The sequence below is a fragment of the Camelus ferus genome, chromosome 26 (genome assembly GCF_009834535.1).
Source record: "Camelus ferus isolate YT-003-E chromosome 26, BCGSAC_Cfer_1.0, whole genome shotgun sequence".
Taxonomy (NCBI): domain Eukaryota; kingdom Metazoa; phylum Chordata; class Mammalia; order Artiodactyla; family Camelidae; genus Camelus; species Camelus ferus.
The window spans coordinates 3746040-3766175 of record NC_045721.1 but is presented as its reverse complement, the minus strand read 5'-3'; the positions used below and the strand labels follow the sequence as shown (position 1 = coordinate 3766175).

Here is a 20136-nt window from a genome sequence, read left to right as displayed (position 1 = left end):
AAACGTAATAAAATACCTAGGAGTGAATCTAACCAAGGAGATGAAAGACTTATACACGGAAAATTATAAAACACTGATTAAGGAAATTAAATAAGACTTAAAAAAATGGAAAGATATCCCATGCTCCTGGATTGGAAGAATCAATATTGTTAAAATGGTCATACTGCCCAAGGCAATTTACAGATTTAATGCAATCCCTATCAAATTACCCAGGACTTAATTAGAAAAAACAAACAACCCAATCCAAAAATGGGTAGAAGACCTAAACAAGCAATTCTCCAAGGAAGAAATACATGATCAATAGAAATGATCAATAGGCACATGAAGAAATGCTCAGTATCACTAATTATCGGAGAAATGCAAATCAGAACTACAATGAGGTATCACCTCACACCAGTCAGAGTGGCAGTCATTCAAAAGTCCACAAATGACAAATGCTGGAGAGGCTGTGGAGAAAAGGGACCCCTCCTACACTGCTGGTGGGAATGCAGTTTGGTGCAGCCACTGTGGAAAACAGTATGGAGATTCCTCAAAAGACTAGGAATAGACTTACCATATGACCCAGGAATCCCGCTCCTGGGCATATATCCAGAAGGAACCCTACTTCAAAAATGACACCTGCACCCCAATGTTCATAGCAGTACTATTAACAATATCCAAGACATGGGAACAGCCTCAATGTCCATTAACAGATGACTGGATAAAGAAGAAGTGGTATATTTATACAGTGGAATACTATTCAGCCACAAAAACCGACAACATAAGGCCGTTTGCAGCAACATGGATGTTCCTGGAGAATGTCATTCTAAGTGAAGTAAGCCAGAAAGAGAAAGAAAAATACCATATGAGATCGCTCATATGCAGAATCTAAACAAAACAAAACAAAACAAAAGATAAATGCAAAACAGAAACAGACTCATAGACATGGAATACAAACTTGTGGTTGCCAGGGGGACGGGGGTGGTGGGAAGGGACTGAGATTTCAAAATGTAGAATAGATAAACAAGGTTGTACTGTGTAGCACAGGGAAATATATACAGGATCTTGTGGCTCACAGTGAAAGAAAATGTGACAATGAATGTATGTATGTTCATGTATAACTGAAAAATTGTGCTCTACACTGGAATTTGACACAACATTGTAAAATGACTATAACTCAATAAAAAAATGAATAGTGCAGAACTCCTTATCTGGTAATAATGCAATTAAGTTAAAACTTAACAAAAAGACTGAGAACTGTTCTTGGAAATTCAAATACATACTTTGATATAATCCATGGGTTGTAGAGGAAACCATTAATCATAATGTTAAATAATAATGAACAAGAAGGAAAAAATGACAAAAATTTGAGTCATGCTCTCAAGATGATATAGGAGCATAATTTCTAAGTACAAATAATTAAACAAGCCAATAATGGTCATAAATTTAAAGTCAGAAATATAATTATAACCTTAGAATTCTTACAAATGCTATTAAATTAAGAATTAGAGTCAATGAAAGAGAAAATTAAGGTAAGATAGCCTGGATTTACAGTGTCCGAAGTTGGTTTCCAAAATGAATATACAACAAAACTTTTGGTGAGAAAGAGTAAGGAAAATGAAAAGGATAAAGAAAATATGTAGTATTAGAAATGAGGAATATAGAAAGGATTACATAAAAAGATGAATAAGTGAATGCCTGTAACTTATACTTTAAGGAAAATAGTTAAAATCATAAAAATATAACAGTGCTAACACAGATGAAATAGCACTGATTCTCTTATCCTATTAAGAAAGTGAAACGTCGTTTGAATCTTGTTGCCCCCTCCCTTTAGAGGCTATTCTGATCCTTAAAAAACTGTGGATAATCATATCAGAGTATTTAAATCTGAACTGTTTTTGCATCCCTAAACTTCTTTGTACCCTCACCCAGATCAGACTCCTCAGAAAGTTCCTTTGTGCCTTTCTCAGGCATAACCACCACTGCCATTTTGTTGTTTCCAGCTTCACGTGAGAGGGATCATCCAGTAGTACATTTTTGTGTGTGCTTTTTTTAATTCACGAGTTTGTTTTTGAGATTCACGAGCTTTATATATGAATTTGTTAATAAATTTTAAACTGTGTAGATAGACAAAATTGAGTATTCAGCTGTTAGTGGACATTGTTTCCAGTTTTTAAGCCAATGTGAATAAATCTGCTACAAGGAAACAAGTGTTCTACAGACACATTTTCATGTGCATATTTCTGGTAGTGAAATGCTGATTTATAGTGTAAGAGCACATTCACGTTTATCGAAATCTGGTAAATAGTTTCCTAAAGTAGTCTTACCATTTTACATTTCCACCAGCAATATATGAACATTTCAGTTCCATATCCTCACGAACAGTTGGCATTCTGGCTCCTTGTTGTTTGCAATTTTGTTAATTTTATTTCTTTCATTCTGTCCTTTGTGGTTTATTGGCCATCCCGTGATGAATAGTAATGATGAGTGATAATTGAATGTTGATGGCCAATATGAATTGCAAATATCATTCTTAAGGGATTTCCTGTTAACTTTCTTAATGATGCCTTTAAGTGGACATCAGAGCTTAGTTTAAATGATGTCCAATTAATAAAATATTTACTTTATAGCTGTCCTTTTAATTTTCTATTTAACAATCATTTGCCCACATAAGGCCCTGGGACTATTCTCATGGAGTTTCTACCAAAAATTTCTAATTTTAGTTTTGATATTTATGCTTGTGATCATTTCTGAATTTTTTTAATGTTGTGAAGTAAGGTCAAGGGTTTTTTTTTTGAATATGAATATCTGTTGCCTTACTTCATTTATTTAATACTATCTTTTTTCCATTAATTGATTTTTTAATTAATTTTTTACTTTTTAAAAATTGAAGTATAGTTGATTTGATTTCCAATGTTGTGTTAGTTTAACGTGTACGGCAAAGTGATTCAGTTATATGTAAGTGTATATATTCTTTTTCATTATAGGTTTTTACATAATATTGAAAATAGTTCCCTCTGCTATAGAGTAGGTTCTTGTTGTTTATCTGTTTTATATATTAGTACTGTGTATCTGTTAATCCCATACTCCTAATTTATCCCTCCCACCTTTTCCCTTCGATAACTATACCTTTGTTTTCTGGTGTCTGTGAGTCTGTTTCTGTTTTGTAGATAAGTTTGTTTGTTTGAATTCTATATATAAGTGATACCATACGGCATTTTTCTTTCTCTTTCTGGCTTACTTCATTTCGTATGACAATCTCCAGGTCCATCCATGTTGCTACAAATGACATCATTTGATTCTTTATCATGGCTGAGTAGTATTCCATTGTGTATATCTATACCTACATCTATATCTATATCTGTGCCACAAGTTCTTTATCCAGTCATCTGTCACTAGACATTTCAGTTATTTCCATGTCTTGGCTATTGTAAATAGTGCTGCTATGAACATTGGGGTGCATGTATCTTTTCGAATTAGAGTTTCCTTCAGACACATGCCAAGGAGTGGGATTGCTGGATCATATGGTAAGTCTATTTTTAGTTTGTTATGGAATCTCCATACTGTTTTCTCTAACGGCTTTTCAAACATTTACCAGAATTTACCATATGCTGCACCTTAAAGAATGCATATGTTTTATGATGATGTCATAAATTGAGTTCTTTGAGATTTAGTCTCTGAGAAGATTCATTTGAAGGAAGTTTATTAGTAAATCAAATTTAACATTTGATTGTTACTTAAATTCAGTGACTGATGCTCTTACTTTTGACAGATTTAGATTTCTGGATTTTATGTAAGTTTGATTATGATTAAATCTGTCACACATTCCAAGTTTAATGAAGAAAGGTAACTATAACTATGTATGTATGTATGTATGTATTATGTAATTTTGGCCCATTCATGATACATTCTGTGTTTATATTAAAGAGTATGTATGTTTAAAAAATTAGGGCTATTGACTTTTAAGAGTTAAAAATTTCTAATGAGTCATTTCTCTCTGAATACTTTGCTGTAGGTCACTTATGCCATCAAAATAGACAGGAAAACATATACTCTCCATCTTGAAAAACAGTAAGTGGCCATTCTTCTGTTTATACGCTTGTTTTTAGTTTCTTAAATTTTACAGTCACTACTCTAAACTGATGGTAATTTAGAGCCTGAGTATTAAAGAGCATCAATATTATATTTGCTTAACATGTTAAGTATTTGTGATTCATGTAAGACTAGAATTTTGAGTCTTTAGATTTTAAATCTTAATATTCAAACCAATTTGTAATTTAATGATATAAATATTAAAGTATGTCAGATAAGTGAAAATCACTTTATATAACTTCTTAAAATCTGATTACAGTTTGAGCTATTAAGGGAATAATTTTATTTGTCCATGATTAATTTTGTTTGCCTCATGTCATTTTACAGGTCATTATATGATTTTAAGCATTTTACTTGCTGTTACACTGTAGTTGTGACTCATTTTGCTCTAGTGTATATTTTTAATTGCTTCGGTTTTCTATTTTCTATTTTTACACTTGAGGAAACTATTGTTAATAACATCTATGTATTATTCAGTGATTTTATATCTTAAATTTCATCTTAATCTTAAATATAACATATAGAAACATACCCCAAAAATGCTGTTTTCTACAAATGGACATAGCGTTTTGCAGGTGTCAAGTTTTATTTAAAAATGGGATTTGTTTTCTTGCTCTGTGTACGTATTTTTCTTCCTTTTAAATAGGTGTACATGAGATCCCATTGATTGAAATGTTGATAGATAATGAGGTTATTTCCAGGGATTGTCACTGTAGACTCATACCATGAACTTCCTTGTCTGTGTATTCTTATTAGAGATTTTGGTTTGTAGACTGGATATAAATAAATGGGCTTCTGAATAAAGCATGATGAATGCTAATAATAGTAGTGATAATGATAATAAGAATAAGAAAAAAAACAACAAAAGTAACTGACATTTATTGAACACAAACCATTTTCCTGGCATATTACTAAGCCATTTGCATGTGGTAACTGATTTAGTTTTTACAACCACCCCTAAGGTAAGCATTGTGTATCACCTACATTTTATAGCATATCAAGATTTTGAGCGATACTGCCAGTTACTTTCTGAAAAGGCAATAGCAGCTTAGATTTCCAGGAGCATGCGTGATGTGCTAAAGCGTTATATCTCATCTCAATGTCAGGTTGTAGCTCCCTAAATGATCTCCCTAAACATTTATAAGCTGTTAGCATTGTATGTGGTTTGCCTATTCAGCAAGTTTTCCTATTATTGTTTATTATTATTATTTTGATATTATTTATTTTTAGAGAAATTGTAGGTTCCCAGCAAAGTTGAGTGGATGGCCCAGAGATTTTCCATATACCGTCTGCCCCGACACATGGAGAGCTTCCGCCATTATCGATATTTCCCACTAGAGATAGATATTTGTTATAACTGATGATCCTACATTGACGCATCATTATTACCCAAAGTCTATAGATTACATTAGCACACTGTTTTTTGTATTGGCTTTTTTGAATGAATAAAAAAGAAAAATTCTGAGACTTTTATGAACAATTAGGTTTTTACTATAAATGTTGCACATGTAAACATTTTGCCTACTTTTTTTTTGGTTTTCTTTTTATTTTTTTTGATTGACGTATAGTCAGTTTACAATGTTGTGTCAATTTCTGGCATACAGCATAATAGTTCAGTCATATATATACATACATGTATTGCTTTTAATATTCTCTTTCATTATAGGATACTACAAGATATTGACTATAGTTCCCTGTGCTGTACAGCATAAATTTGTTTATCTATTTTATATATAGTAGTTACTCTCTGCAAATCTCAAACTCCCAATTTATCCCTTCCCACCCCTTTTCCACTCTGGTAGCCAGAAGTTTGTTTTCTGTGTCTGTTTCTGTTTTGTAACTAAGTTCATTTGTCTTTTTTTTAGATTCCACATGTAAGTGATGTCATATGGTATTTGTCTTTCTCTTTCTGGCTTACTTCACTTAGAATGATAATCTCTAGATCCATCCATGTTGCTGCAAATGGCATTATTTTTAAAAAATTGTACATGGCAAGTAACAGTGAAGTCTGTTCCTTCTATGCTCAGACCTGTACAATACTCTCACTCCACTGTGTTAATCACAATTATGATACTGACATATTTTTATGTCATCTTTATAGCTTCATTCATCCCTATGTCTACAGATCAGTGAAAATGATAGTGTTTGGAGGATTCCTTTAAGTAGACATAAATGGTACAGTGCTGTACAGTATATTCCATTATACGATTTATTATGGTGGATCAGAAGGGTAGGTTAGGGTGGACCTTAATATGGTGAATCACAAAAGTGACCCCAATTCTTTACCTTTCTTTGTGCCTTCACTCTTTGCCATGTAACTTTGAGTTCCTGTCACCAAAAGGTGGCGTATGCACAACTCTCCAGCCACCCCACACCCAGTTTTTGGATCTGAGTTTATCTACACATGGCCAACGTCATGGACCTGAGGGGCGCAAGGTTAGAAGAACCCTGTACTTGGTTTAGTGCTTTGCTGTTGCTGTTCTGAGATTCTTAGTACTTTCAAACAAGAGGCCTTACATTTTCATTTTGCCTTAGGGGCCCCACAAATTTTTAGCCCAGTTTGTGGCTATGTCATTTACTTTGGTCAAAGAGATGGTAACTGACTTGATTCCAGCAGAGGCTTGAACAAATTCTCCTGCTTTTCTGCTTTCCTTCTTGTTTATGTGTCATTCCCATGAGAATACCCCTAGGCTATCTTGCTGGAAGATTAAAAGACATGTGGACCACAGCCAGGGAGCTCTATTTATCCTTCCATCGGCCAACACTCAGCTGAATCCTGTACCACTGAGCAAGCCTGGCCAGAATTAGCAGAGCTACCGTGGCTACCTGCACATGACCCAGAAGTGTGAGCAATAGATACTTATTATTTTATTGTATGTGGTTGCGGTCTTGTGGTTGTTTGTTATGCAGTATTTTGGATAATATTATTTGCTGAGATTCATTCATATTGATGTATGCAAAATGAGTTCATTTTGTAAAATGCGTATGTAGCCATCAAATGATTATACCTCATTTGTTATTTATCCACCCATATTTACAGCAAGAACTGCTGTATTGTGGGCATCACTGGCCATGACTTCCTGGGCAACAGTGAATTTGCTGGATGATAAGTAAGAAAATTCTCAAGTACTGTATATTACCAGTGTTTTCCTTCAAAAGTCTTACACCAGTTTTCACCCAGGCCAGTATTTGAAAGTGTTTCTCTTCTCTACATTCTCAACAAAATGAGTATCTTCGCTCACATATTTTTGGTAATTAATGGGTAACACATGCTATTTTATAATTTTTTAATATGTACTTCACTGGTTATTAATAAAATGTTAATAACTAATTAGTAATTAATAACATCTTGACAAGTGTTTCCTGACCATTCTAATTGACTTGCTTCTACTAAGGTTTTGTTTTATACTTTGGGTCTTAATTAAAAAATTTTTTTTTTTTATTGAGTTATAGTCGGTTTACAATGTTGTGTCAATTTCCAGTGTAGAGCACAATTTTTCAGTTATACATGATCATACATATATTCATTGTCACATTCTTTTTTCCTATGAACTACCACAAGATTTTGTGTATATTTCCCTGCGCTATGCCGTATAATCTTGTTTATCTATTCTACATATGCCTGTCTTAATTTTTATTCATTTGTTTTCTTTATTTTCAATCTATGGCTTATCTTTCTGTTTTTTTGTTGTTGTTGTTCCTGATCAATTTGTGGGAACCTTTGTTTTCTGTAGATATTAACAGATACTCTATAATTTTGCAAATATGCCACCCAGAGTATTGCTTGTCTTTCTTCCTTTGCTTCTGGGATTCATTGGTATAAAAATGAAATATTGTATAATCATTATGTTCATATTTTCTTTATAAGTTCTTAGATTCATCTCGTATGTCTCTGATAATGAATTTATATTCTAATATTCCTGTAGTATTTAAAATTTTTTCCTCTTGAGATATAAATCCACTGCTTTCAGTTTCCTTAACAACAGTATTATATTCTCCTACTTTTATCACTGCTTCTTTTTTATTTTTTTCTTTTTATTGCAGCTTTATGCTGACTGAGTTATAGTTTAGTTTTAATAGTTTCGGATTATTTCCTTAAGATGTGATATGCAGACAGCATGCTTTCTGAATCTGTGCATATCTGCAGATGTCCCTTTGGTTCTATTAACTGAGTAACATTTTGGCAGTGTAAAGAATTTGTGAGTCACATTTTTTTTCTATAAGTTTTTGCAGTTTCATATAGTCCATCTTAAGTAAATTTTACAGTGCATTTTGTGTGTGTGGTGGGTGCGTATGAGTTTGTGTGTGTGTGTTTGTATTACATTAATCCCACAATGATACATCACAAGTCCTTTAGTTTTTTATTTTAGTTTTAAATTCCTACACTATTTTTTCCTTCTTTGGGAAATCCATGTTTTCATCCTGGTTCTTATTTCTCTGTGCTCCCTATCATAGTTATTTTTTCTATAATTTAAAAATTAATTTATATTTTTTGTGCATTTTACCAGTATTTTTGTCTTCATTTGCTCAGCTTCTAATGCTGGTCTCAGTAACAAAATCCTCTTTGACACATTTACTGAATTTTCAAATTTTAACTGTCGTGTATTTTACAGTTTTAGAGAATTTTTTCTTGAAATGGTCTCTTCTGAAAACTTACTAACTTTTTTGAAATTAATTTTTTTCAATCAGTGCTACTTCACTAGGAAGTAACTTTTAAGTTTTGCCTTCTTCCTTTTTTTTGTTCATGTTCCTTGCATTGGATGTGGCTTTTCTTTAAATGTTATATTTTCATACGTCACTGATTAAGGCAGACTGTATTGTTTTCTGTAGAAGCAAAAAGTATGCTGTTGAAAAAGGGCCCAGGATGAATACACTTGCAAGCTAAATTTTTATCCTTTTAATAATGCTTGTCAAATACCTGCTAAGACTTTTTACTTCTAATTTTTTTCCCTGGAAACTGCTTCTGGATTCCCACGTGCACCAGCTCCACTTACATACTTACCCTTATCAACATGTGGCTCTGCCCTTGTACCAGATGTCATGTTCTACACACTTGCACCTAAGCCAACCCAGGCCTGTCAGAGTTTTTCTTGAATATGTGTGGAATGCGAACTGATAAATATCAATTTTTCCCTGGAATTTCTCTAGCTTTGTTATTTCAATTGAGGAAATGCAAAACTTTTAGAGACAATGAAGGAAATATGAAAAGAAGAACAGTAGTGAAAGAAAGTACTCTGTTAATACTCTAATTCCTATTCCATTCCAACACTCACATGCTTCTTGGTGTTTAGTATTTTGAGAAATCCCAGTGTTCCTACAATAAATAACAGTGCTAGATTTAAATTGTTCTGGATGATCAGCATGTTCCTTGTGAGAAGATAGTAGTTCCATATCACGTTTATATTAGGTTTGTCTATAGAAATAATTTAGCTTATGAAATTTGAGCATAACACTAAATCCTACTTCTAAGCAGTGGGTTTAAGAACTATTGTTTGTTTCTACAATTTTTCTCCTTCTGCTACAAGAAGGGCGTCTTCCACGGAGGCATCGGGCCTCCCCTGGTTGCAGAGCGCAGGCAGTGCGGAGCTGAACCTGCAGTAATGTTGTGGGGAAAGAACATCCATTGTCATTTGAAGGCACTGGGAATTTGGAGGTGGTTTTTACCACAGCAGGACTTCATGAAAAGACACTAATGAAATAGGCTGATAGATTTTTTTTGGTTTCAATCAGTCCATGACTACTTGTCAGCAACTTTTAACTAACAGATTTACGCCATGAGATGTAATGATGGTTGAATCCAGAGGGACACTTTGCTGTGGGAATGTGGAAGTCCTGGATTTTACTAGACATCAGCCTGTGTGATTCCATTGCCCTCACTGGGGCCTGGTCATCCTGGTTATGATTTCCTCTCCTCTACACTATATGGCATCAGAAAGAAAGCTAGATAATGGAGCTATGATCCCTTGTAATTTTTGCGTATTTGAGCTTATAAAATGGAAAGAAAATTTGAATAATTTTCTGATTCTGGAAATTCCTTTTATGAATGCTTTTATTACAACGAAGCATTATTCTTTTGATTGAATTAGGTCATTTTTAGACTCTCACTTCCTGGTCTATTCATACAAGTCAGGGGCATTGTATCCAGAGTCTTCACTTATAAAGGTAAGTTTTACTTTATGTTGTGTAGATTGATATTTTTATGTGGTGAAGGTGCTGTTGGTGGGAAGAAGAATGCTTTGTACTCTATAGAATTCTTGGGCAAACAGATTGATCACAAACCCAAATATGAAGTGGCAGTGACTACGAAGGCACGTGGAATAGAGCAGCTGCTTTTTAAATTTGGAACTCAGGCCTCACTTACCTGAAAAGGTTACTTACACTATGTGGAAGTACTAATAGGAGTTTGAGAGGGAAAATAATTGGGAAAGGAATGAAGAAGCCGGTAAACACAGGGAGAAGTTTTGATGAGGATACCATAGGGCTGAGGAGTGGAGGCAACAGCGGAAGTTCCTTCTAGAAAGAGCATGGGGAAGTGAAATTGTGAAAGCACATTTGGTGCAGCATCTGAATATGTTCACTTGTGAAGCACAGGAGTTTGAATTATATCCCAAAATGCAGAGAGAAGTCAAGAAATTTTTTAAAGAATGTGAGAAAGTTAACTTTAGTCTAAGGTACTTATTTTGCTGGAATAGATGACTGGAAATTAGCAGATGCAAGTGACTGGTGAGATTGTGTTGCTCTGTTGCAACTGAGAGAGAATGGAATTTAAACTGTGGTAACTTGCACGACATTTGTCTTTCTCACCATCTACAGTAGAAAGCAGAACAAAGTCCATGAGGCACTTGTTTTGAGATATTTGACAATTTTTTTTAAATGAGGAATTTTCTCTCTGACAGAAAGAAAGCAGAGGAGGTGAGTCTCACACTGAACTTGGCCCTGTGACTGGGGATACTGTGTCAACCATAGCACAAGGGTGGAACCATGCAGGACTCTTTAAGAGTTTGGAGTTCGGGGCTGCTGGAGCAGCTGGAACTTGCAGGACACGGGACCAGAGATAGAGGGGCTGCCAGATGTGGGTTTTTTTGTTTTTGTTTTTCTTGGGAGGCCAGTTGTCTTGTTCCCTCTGACTAAGGATTAGGCTGCATCTTTGATGGGTAAGACTCTACTGAAGGGTAGAGAGTAAAATGGAGCTAATACTAAAGATGAAACAGTGTCGGGAGACGTCGGATGTTCAGCCTAGCCAGTGTAGAGTGACCTTGCTCAAAACCCAGGCGTTCAGCTCAGACAGAAATGCTAAGTACCTTAGGAGGAAGGATCATGCTCTAGAGTAAGAGATGAGTTTATCACCCCCATTCCCCACCTCAAAGCCTACAACCCAGCCAAGACAGGATTAAGGATGGTTACCATTAAATTAGTTGCCCTCCAATAGCAAATGTGATACTCTAGCAAGAGTTAAAACATAGTAGAGGAAGGAAATAATGCAGTAAGTTGAGAAATCAGTGAGATAGAAAAAGGAGAAAGAATAGGAAAAGAAATTGAGCTATTTGAAAGGACTAATAAAACAAATCATCCCCAGTAACTCTTACCTACATCAAAAAAAAATTTCCATCAGCATTAGGGATGAAATGAGATAGTCGTAGTCATACAGAAGATAAAATGATATTTTACAGTATTATGAAAGCTTTATGTCAAATTTCATCATTTGATAGACAATCTCAATCACATGAAATATATTTTACAAAACTGCATTCCTAAACAGCCAGTTTCCCCCAAAGGAACACCTTAGTTCTCACACTTCATCATTTGAGGGCTATTTTGGCTCTTTCCAATCTTTAGCAATTGATAATAATGCTTCTGTGAGCATTCACATACAATTTGTTGTTTAGATGTGAATTTTTATTTTTCTGGGATACATGCCCAGGAATATCATTGCCAGATTATACGGTAAGTGTATGTATGTTTATTTTTTAAAAGAAATTACTACTGAACACTTTTCTAGAGTGCTGTACCACTGTAACTTTCTTTTGGCAATGTACGAGAGATAAATGTATATCTGCATTGTTGCCATTTTTTTGCTATTTAAATTTTAGAATTTTATTTGAGCCATTTTGATGGATGTGTAATTTATCTTATGTAACTTGACTTGCTTTTTTCTGAGGAGTAATGATGTTGGACATAGTTTCATGTGCTTATTTGACAGTGAGTGGGAGATAGAAGGTAAGCTTAGTGCTGAGATGTGTGATTGGTTCCCGATGAAATTGTGTGCCTGGGAGCTAACGACTTTTAAACGCATTTGTAGGGAGAATGTGCTGATACTTAAGTTCTCATAGCAGAGGATTAACAAAGGAACAGGACTGATTGCAATTTCACCAGACTTCTAAGGGAAGAGAAGGGAATATTCACTGAAAGAAAATATCAGGGGAGAACCTGGGAAGGCTAATGTCATGAAAGTCCATGGAGAGGAGAGTTTGAACTGAGGATGATGAACATGGTGAGATATTAAAGAGAAAATAGTGAGGAAATGTCAGTTAAGGATATTTTAAGGTAATTTAGTAAAAAACAAATGAAATATTTCAGTTGAAGTGAAATCAGTGCAGTTAATTACACTGAGGTAGCATTTATAGATGATGTGTTGAAAAAATGGGGCTGGGAAGAAAAGATACAGGTCAGAAAGTTGTCAACAGTTTAGAATTCTGGCAAACATCATTTGGAGTAGGATGAGAGTTGTGATTATTCACAGAGAGAAGTGGGTGGAGGGCAAAAGGTTGTAGGTAGATAACAATGAAATGGAATATCTGGGGAATAAAATTATGGTGATGGCTAAATCTGAATATTTGATGATGTCTAGGAAGTAAGGATAGACCCTAACTTTTTTTTCCCAAATCATTCATGAATGTGTCTGTATATACTCCTTTTTAGGGCCATTGCTTTTATCAAGGATTTGCCACAGAGATTCCAAAATCCATTGTGACGCTCAGCACCTGTTCCGGACTCAGGTAATGGCATATTCCAGAGATGTACAGGATTGAAATCTTGTGTATCCTTTTAATTTTTAGAAACTTCTTGAATGGTAGAGTGAAGGCAAGGAAAATAGACACTTTGATTGTGTTTCTTCTCCTCTGCTTCCTTTTTCTTCTCATCATCTTGTCATTTCTCCCAGACTCTTGGTCTCTTTCCCAGGGATGCAGTCATAGAATTTATTCAGAAAAAGCTCCCACTACGTAGAGGAATATTCCCATTTCTCAGCCACTCTAGAACTGCAATGACTGCTCAAAGCCATAATAGAAGAAGTTATGAAATTGGGTTTTAGAGTGAATTCAAGTTAGATGGGATGATTCTGAGATGTTAGACCACAAAGGCCATTTTCAGATATCTATATAAGGTTTTTTATTAAGTATTGATTTGATTTCATCGCTGGAAATCTGCATTAATCATTTTGTAATTTCTTCTTTATGTATTTAAATATTCAGTGGATTATTGCAGTTCGAAAATGTCAGTTACGGAATTGAACCATTGGAATATTCATCTACATATGAGCATATGCTTTATCAGATAAAGGATAATAAAATTGATGTTTCCTCTATACCGGAAGATTATTCAACCTCCCAGGTGGTAGATCAGTCCTATAAAATTCTTGTAAAATCAGAAGTAAGTAACTTCTTTAATGAGATCTTCAGTTGTTCAACTTTTGATAAAGTTATTCAAATTGAATTGTATTACATTTAAATAAGAGTTTTAACCATATTGGTTATAATAAAACCTTCTCTTGTAAAATACTTATTTTAAAGATTTTTGTTTAATTATGTAATATATAGGAAATGTAAATATATAATTCAGAAGTCAAAATTCTCATGTTTCCCTAATTGCAAGTATTTTAATGCAGATATGCTTAGTTGCACTGTTACTGAATTTGCATCCTAATAATATAATAGTACTCAAATTTGCTGATTATTACTCTGTCAGCATTTTCTTGCCGGACATTTTTTCTTTGTGAAAAATTGTTATTTTGATAGAGAATGTAAAAGCAGAAAATAGGTAAGAAGTTGTCCCAAATCTCATTGTCTAGGCATAGTGCTCTTAGAACTTTGGAGTATTTCTCTAATTGGTTTACTATATCTAGTGAAAAAAGTAGATTTATAAAACAACTTTTATTTAACATAAAACTATCTAACCATATATGCTTCTTTGAAATTTCCTTTTTGTTTTTGAGGGGTTAATGCATATTTTAACTTACTAAATTGTGTTACCTTTATTATTATTTTAAGTTAATTTTAGTTAATATTGATTAAGATATTAAATATAGGCATAAGGAAGATAAGACTGTACCGTAATACCATGCTTTAGAGGAAACGCTCTTGCAGAACCCAGTGCAGTCGTTTCATATACACTCTTTTTTGCTGTTTCATATATGTCTACGCATAAACTTAAAATATATGCATTATATAATTATGGCATGTTTTGCATATCTGTATTTTTACTTTAATCAAGAAATGAACCACATGAATGTACCAAATTTTGAGCAGTCACTCTTATCAATACTTGTACCTAAGAATAGACTTACTTCCAAAGTTTTTTAGATACATATATCCTAACTTCCTCCTTAAAAGTATTTCCACAACTTTACATTTTACCATCAGTGGTTAAAGAGATGACTGTGACGCATTCTCATGCTTATTGGGTATTCTGTTTAGAGAAGCAAAACAAAGTAGTAATGGATAAAACTTGAATTTAATTTATGATGATCTCCATCTCACTGTTGCTTTAATATGCATTTTTTTATTTTACCAAAGAAATTGGTGCAAATACAGATTAATAAAATTATCTTTTCAGAAACTCATAAAAAATGTTAAAACATAACCATAGATAAGAAATGAAAATTTGATTTTTAATGGAACTAAGATGTGACCTCAAACTCGATGCCCTCTGTATGTTGTGGCACAACATGGACGTCATTGCAGACCATTTTCATAACTGAAATAGAGCACTGTCTCATAAAGTACATTGAAAAACTCTTCGATGAATACTCCTCTTTGGGAAAGCCCAAAGGGGTTTACATGCGTTGGAAAATAGAAATAATACTGCCCGTGAAGGGATCTTTCCAATCAACGAATAAGAGAGACTGGAGGAGACAGATAACATACAGCTCCAGCTGTCTCACTTTGAAGTTTGATCTGGTCAGGCTAAAGCCACAAGAATTTGGGCAAGTAACATCCATCTGTGTTTCAGTTTTCTCATCTGTAAAAATCCAGTGATAAAAATAATACTCAATGACACATTTATTTCAAACGTTCAATAAATTTATAAATGAAATTTACTTAGCACAGTATGTGGAGAACACAGGTGATCAATAAATATCACTACTTCTACTATTACTGTTTGCTCCCCGTATTTTCCAATGTAGAGGAACAGGTAACTGGGAATAATTATGGAAAATATGTGTATAAAACAAAATGCAATAATGAAATAAAATAGAGACTAAAATTTCAGAACCTCGAAGAAGCCAGGGATACCACTGCAGGAATGGAGATAACTGGATATTTGTATGTGTCTGTAAATTAAGTGATTGCTGTTTACCCTGAATTTGAAAGGCTTAAATCTAGAGCTTTAGTTAAAGTATTTGTTGACGAGCACTAGTACTTTTACAAGCACAAATATACAAAGCAGATTTCTTCAATAAAATAGGTTTTTAAAAAAGACAGAAAAAAATCTTGTATTTTAGGCATATTTTTACATTTATGAAAAGAAACACAAATAAACTCATAATCAAGGTGAATGCCTTCATTATAACCACTGTGAAAAAAGCAGCAAATAAAATATATAGTGAACTTATCTGTTGAACACCTACTGGACACATGCATTTACCCCTGCCTGATTTTCACAAGATAAAATTCCAGAAATCACATAAAAACTAAAGTATCAACAAAAATGACAGCAAAATTTGAGAGATAAAAAATTCAATTAAAATAACAATGTGGGTGATAAAATATAATTTCCAGTGTCCATAAGCATAGAAATTTGAGTTGAGTAAGTCACAGAAGAGTCCAGGAAAAGACCTCAAAATGATTTAAGGTGAATTTCTGGACTGATATTTTCAAAATATTGTTTCTTCTATATAAACAAGATGCAGAATGGCATGAAATTACCAGCAGCAATATTGGAAGCTGAAAGGCAGTATAACAATTACTTAAAATGGGGCAAAATAATTTCTAGGCTATAATTCTATACTGAGGCAAAACTACATTAATTGAGGTTTTTGGTTGAAACCATTTTTTTTCCTTCCTATTATGAATGTCCTTCCTAATGTATAAACAAAAAAAAAAGCTAGAACTCAACACAAAAAAGCAAAAACAAACAAACAAAAAACAAAACCAAAACCCACTAAATTGAACAGAAATAAATAGACTCTGAACTCATCCTGAATAAAAACAGCAGCCAGCCACAATCACAACCAAATTCCCAAAGGATAGTTTCCAAATACAGCAAAGTTTCATTCAAATCAAAAGATGGAAGAACTCTGTAAGCCGCTGTCCTCGGACTGTATCCTTCATGAGAACCACTGTCAGGTCAAATACCACTAGATTTTGAAGCCACCAATTCCCAGCTTTCAGTAGTTTAACATAATGTGTGTCTTGCTCATGCAGAGACCGAGGTGGATGAAACTCTCCTGGTTGTTTCCTTTTCTAGCTTCAACTCAGGGCCCCTGAGTGTCCCCTACTAGTTTTTGAATCTGGACAAGATAAGGGGAAAACTGTGTGTGTCCCCACCTTGATACAGCTGGGCCTGGACAGCTGGCTTTCTCTTGGAGAACGAGCAAACATCATTCTTGGATAATTGACCATTTCTTATAAACCAAAGTGTAGTATAAGTCACTTATCCCCATCATTTGTTCAAAAAAGGTTTGACATGAAAGAAATGAATGTTTTCTAAAAGAAGAAGAATCCAAATGGAATGAACATGGGCTCTGAGGGTAAATATAAAGATGAAATATAAGACAAATAAAAGATCCAAATGAATTAAAGGGCAATATATATATATATTCATGGACTGCCTCACAAGCGCCATGTATTGTACTAGGAGCTTTACAGTATACCCTGCATTTTCCATTCTTTCAACAATTATCCCCCTTTTCAGCCAAGGAAACAAAGATTTAAAGTGCTTAAGTTGCTATCCTAGGAAATCCTCCAGTAAGTTGCAGCATTAAAATTCAAACCTAAATAATACAACCGCAGAGATATGTTCTTTAGAATTTACATATCTGTTGTTACATAGTCTATTTAAAGATCCCTGGAAGTAATCAAGAAATAAATGAAGGAAAAGTCATTTAAAAAAAAAAAGACGTTGGCAATAGAACTAGTGAATAACAGAGTAGACACTGTGTTAAAACCCCAATGTAATATTTTAGTCAGGGTTAAGGAAATAGAGAAAGCTATAGTATAAAGATGATGGCAGTGAAAACCAAAACTCTGTGATGGTTAATTTTATGTGTCAACCTCCCCTGAGCCATGGTGCCTGGATGGTAGTCAGATTTTCTGGGTGTTTCTGTGAGGGTCTTTTTGAGTAAGATTAGCAACTAAGTCAGTGGAAATTGTGTAAAGCAGACATCCTCCATAGTGTGGGTAGACCTCCTCCAGCAGGTGGAAGTCCTGAACGTAAGAAAAGGATGGACGTTCCCCTGAGCAAGACAGGACTGTGTAGCTGACAGCCTTCCAACTGGAACTGTCGCATCAGCTCTCCCCGGGTCTCCAGCCCACTGGACCACCCCGCAGATTTTTGACTCGCCAGCCTCCAGAACCATATGAGCCAATTCCTTGTAATAAAGCTCATTATAATAAGTATAATAAATATGTAAATATACACACATTCTATTGGTTCTGTTTCTTTGAGGAACCCTGACTAGTAGAGTGTCCACCCAGAGGGCATCCATCCCCTTATTTTCATGTTACCCATTTCTTTATGTATGTATGTCTGTATCTCTCTTGCTATCCATCTGTCATTTATCTAGCTGCCATCTACACCTATGTATCTATATATAAATGTATAATGATTTTGATAATTAGAAACACTATAAGAATATAGAAAGTGTCTCAAAATATTTCTGTCCTCTGTTTCACAGAAAAAATCAGATGTGCTGTTGAAAAGTATTCTGAAAATACAAGTCATTATGGATAAAGCTTTGGTATGCATTTGTTGATACATTTTATTATAGCTGTTTTGTATTTAAAGTGAAAGGAACTATGAAAAAGAATCTTTAATTGTTTATAGTTCAGATATATTTTACTCTGTTCAAAATATGTATCTCAGTATAACAGGATATAAAGAAATGTCCATTGTTTCCACACTGGCATGAAGGGACCGATGTTTCTGGTATTGATTGCCAAATCAGTATAGAATTCTAGCAAAATGTGCGACTTCCCTATGTAGGGAGGGTTCTGTTGGACTATAACCCGTTGGCTTATAACTAGTTACATGTACTTCTGGACCCACCCAAAATTAATGGTGAAACTGTTCCTTAAGTCAATTTTCATATTAAAGCAAGGTATTTCATTTATTACTCAATTGGAGGTCGTTGTTATTAATATTATCTAAGACTGTTTTATGCTTTATCATGGCTTAGGGTCCTCTAGTGGAAGTTCCATATTTAAAAAATGGGAAAAATAGTTTATAGGAACACTTACTTGATTATTAAACTTTTTACTTATACAATTAGTTTTAGCAAAGACATATGGGCAACAAGTTAAAAAGCCTGATTTGTCCATTATCACTAGTAATTTTGCATAAAGTGTCTCACTATGTGTCATGATATTCTAGACTTTTTTCTTCAAAGGAAATCTTCAGATCTTTAAATAATTTTTATGACAGTAATAACAAGAAAGAATGATAGGTAAAAGAATAAAGAAATAAAGCACATGTAATTTCATTATGAGGAGATAAAATATATACACACATTTCCTGGTTTTAATATGTAAATACGTGTATATATGGTCACATGGCTTTGTCTCATGTATAATATTTTGTAAACCATCATGTTTTCTCGTATTAATGAATTGTATTATTTCAAATTAATTGCAAGGTTTACATAGTGTCCGATTTCCAATAATTTGATCTATTTAAATAGCTAATGCCCTTTGTTTGTATTTTCATTGTTGTTGTTACATGGGGAACAGTGGTATTTGGCCTAAAACCAGGATCACAAACACTGAAATTATCCTCTGCCACAGCCACCCCCATGAGGTTAGTGACATTAAATCTAGACAGTCTGCTTTTCTCTCCCACCTAGCTGTGTACATTGTTAGCGTGCTAAAAATAACAAAAAGGCATTTTCAATGCAAATGTCATCATGCAAAAAAAGAATTCCAAAGAATTCTTTATAATGTCGTATGACAAATATTATCCCTCCTTTTATGTTTAACTTATCTGTGTTTGTTTTGTCTTTTGAGGGGAGGGGGAAGGTAATTAGGTTTTGTTTATTGATTTTTCATGGAGGATCTGCGGATTGAACCAAGGACCTCTTCCATGCTAAGCAAACTCTCTACCAGTGAGCTATATCCATCCCCACCTAATATACCTGTTTTAAATTTTACAGTCTGACTCTGTAAACAGTTTACTTATAAGTCTGTTTTTTTCTCTCTACTAAGTCATGTAATCCCCATCTTTTTATTAGAAGTTTGAGTTGATTTATGTGTATCAAAAAAACAAGTAACCATTGACCAGGTTAAATACTACTGTGTTGTTAGTCTTCTATTTGTCCCATCAACTATGTGCTCCTTTTTCCTCCTTTGCTGTCCTTGGATATGTGTTATTTTTAGCATTTATTTTTATCTCTTGTATTGTTTTTTTTTTTCTGATATACACCTTTCCCCTCACATCCCACTCCAGTGGTTTCTCTAGTGATTCCAGTTAACATTCCTAATTTATCATGATCTTGAATTAATGTTATGCCACGTCATATGTGATGTAAGAACCTTGCAACAGTAAAATCCCATTTAACCCTTTTGCGATGTTATTGTAATATGTCTTACATCTCCGTGTGTTACAAACTACAAAATCATTTTTCCTTAAATGTCT

The 20136-nt window shown here is 34.0% G+C and overlaps 1 protein-coding gene across 1 annotated transcript in view; it reads left to right on the top strand.

The window, feature by feature from the left end:
* LOC102518756 (A disintegrin and metallopeptidase domain 3) overlaps positions 1-20136 on the top strand; it is a 59049-nt gene that overhangs the window by 3088 nt on the left and 35825 nt on the right. Inside the window, exons 3-7 of the mRNA XM_032468689.1 lie at positions 3995-4050; positions 10158-10233; positions 12991-13067; positions 13542-13719; positions 18185-18247. Of these exons, the coding sequence (XP_032324580.1) occupies positions 3995-4050; positions 10158-10233; positions 12991-13067; positions 13542-13719; positions 18185-18247 (450 nt within the window). The remainder of the gene's footprint in view (positions 1-3994; positions 4051-10157; positions 10234-12990; positions 13068-13541; positions 13720-18184; positions 18248-20136) is intronic.